This window comes from Penaeus vannamei, chromosome 16 (genome assembly GCF_042767895.1).
Source record: "Penaeus vannamei isolate JL-2024 chromosome 16, ASM4276789v1, whole genome shotgun sequence".
Lineage (NCBI taxonomy): Eukaryota > Metazoa > Arthropoda > Malacostraca > Decapoda > Penaeidae > Penaeus > Penaeus vannamei.
In genome coordinates, this window is record NC_091564.1 from 33,254,856 (window position 1) to 33,257,355 (window position 2,500).

At 44.2% G+C, this 2,500-nt stretch overlaps 1 protein-coding gene across 1 annotated transcript in view; it reads left to right on the forward strand.

Moving 5' to 3' along the window:
- The window catches only part of LOC113813507 (uncharacterized), a 29,811-nt gene that overhangs the window by 23,869 nt on the left and 3,442 nt on the right, over window positions 1-2,500 (forward strand). Inside the window, exon 4 of the mRNA XM_070131597.1 lies at window positions 676-800. Within this exon, the coding sequence (XP_069987698.1) occupies window positions 676-800 (125 nt within the window). The remainder of the gene's footprint in view (window positions 1-675; window positions 801-2,500) is intronic.

A 2,500-nucleotide genomic window follows, 5' to 3' on the forward strand; every position in this document is an offset into this window, starting at 1 on the left:
CACTCTCTTCCACCTACGTTTAAACACATATTTATTCAGACATAAACACAGATATTTAACTGACTGTCCTCCCCAGAGAATAGAAAAAAAATATATTTAATAACCACGGCCATTCTACTGACCGCCCTTCCTCAGAACGAGCTCATATCTGTTCAGCAATAACTATGGACATTCCACTGACACTCCACCCTCCCCGAAAATATATTCAGATGTCTCAATAGCCATGGACATTCCACTGACACTGCCACTCCAGCCTCCTGTAGAATAAACTCGTGACTATCAAACAAATGCGGATTTTTCCACTGATACGACATTCGACTGACATTCCACCTCCCCAAGAACAACTTGATACCTTTTTATCCAACGTTCACGGACATTCCACCGACCTTCCCCCTTCCCCTACAAGAAATTAATAATCATTTTCATCAGTATTAACGGACATTCTATCCTCCCTCAAAACAAACTCTTACCTTTTTGTCCAACATTCACGGACATTCCACTGACGCTCCACCTCCCCCCAGAACAAACTAAAACCCCCTTTCTCAACCATCGCGGCCATTCCACTGACGCTCCACCTCCCCCCAGAACAAACTAAAACCCCCTTTCTCAACAAACTAAAACCCCCTTTCTCAACCATCGCGGCCATTCCACTGACGCGACACCCTCCCCCCGCAGGCCGAGAGCAGGTTCCTGGTGGAGTACGCGCCGGAGAACGACACAGACGGCCTCGAGACCTCCAGGCTTGGTCTCCGCTTCATCGTTGGTCCTCGGCACTTCCCGCAGGGAGAACTCCGCCTCAAGTGAGTGAAGGGAATGGAGAGGGGGGGGGGAGGAAGAAGGGGGAGAAAGGAAGGAGAACTAGAGGAGAAGGGGGGGAGAGAAAGAAGGGAGTGAAGGGAATGGACAGGGAGATGAGGGTGGGGGAGAAGGATGGGAAGGGAAGGAGAGCTAGAGGAGGGAGGGGAAGAATGGGAAGGAGATTGAAGATGGGAAAGAAGGGAGTGAAAGGGAGGAGAGAGAGAGAGATGAGGGGCGGGGAGGAAGAAGGGGGAGAAGGTAAGGAGAGCTAGAAGAGGGAGGGGAAAGAAGAGAGTGAAAGGGAGGAGAAAGAGAGGAATGGAGGAAGAAGGGGAAGAGAGAGAGGGGTAAGTTAGGAGGAAGAAGAAGGAGGGGGAGAGAAGGAGAGGAAGAAAGGTGGGAAGTGGGAAGGGTAGGCTAAAGAGAGAAGGGAGTGTTATCGCGAGGAAAATGAGGGGAATATGGTGATGAGGGAGAATAGAAGAATGTGATAAGGATGAAATGATTGAAGTAATGTGATGATGAGGGAAATGAGAGTGGGATGGGGTAAATAAAGGTAGTGAGATGATGAGGCGTAGGAGGAGAAGTGTGATGATGAAGAAACTGAGGGGAATGCGGTGATGATGAGGGAAATGAGAGAGTGATAAGAAAAATGAGGAGGAGGGAGATGAGGGATCGGGGGAGGGAAGATGATGAGTGTGTAACGATGAGGAGGGAGAGATGAGACGAGTGTGATTATGAGGAAAATGAGGGAAGTATGTTGATAATGAGGAAAATGAGGGAAGTATGTTGATAATGAGGAAAATGAAGGGAGTTTGAAGAGGAGAAATATGAAAGCAGTATGGTGATAAGTAAGAGGAATGGATATCAAAAGGAAGATAAAGTAAATATGATGATAATGATGGAAAGGAGGAGCTTTGATGATGCGAGGAAATGAGAAAAAAATCTGATGAGGATAAAACTAGGAAGAAGAAGGAAGGGGAAGTGAGCAGGTGACGGTGAAGTGACCGATAATAAAAAATTTATTCCTGCCGGCCCAGATTCTTACAGATTGCTATCATAAGGGATTCACAAATAGATCTCAGAATTCGATACCATAACACTGAATTCCAGAGTCGACGATTCTTAACAATTCTTTCTATCTTGCGAATTTAGTATGAAGTCAGAATCACTGTGATGCGAACAAGATTGAAGGTAAAATATATAAGGATCCATCTGGACGCAAGGTAAGAGATAGAATATGAATTAGGAAATACAGGACACGTGTGGAAGGGGAGGGAGATAGGAATAAAAGATAACGAAGAGGAGAGAAAAGAAAAAATATATATATGAAAAATAATCTTCTGATTTCTTTTTCCGAGTCAAGACACGGATGAGCGGTGCACAGAATCTTCTTCTCTTGACATGTCAATATCTCATATCTTCTTCATATAGATCAGAGACATATTAATTAACCTTTTCAAGATCAGAGGTGACACGCTTATCTTTCAAAATAAATATATATATACACATATATCCTGTAGTTTATCATGTTTTGAAGCCGGTTAGTCCTTTCAAAATATCTCAACCACATTTTCACGACTATCTGAATCTCAAATATTTGCCAGCTTCAAAGTAACTTCTGCTATCCTTATCTACACACGTGAAAACTGTCTTTGAATATAAAGGTGCATGATAAGAGGCGCAGGCAGTTACATACGCT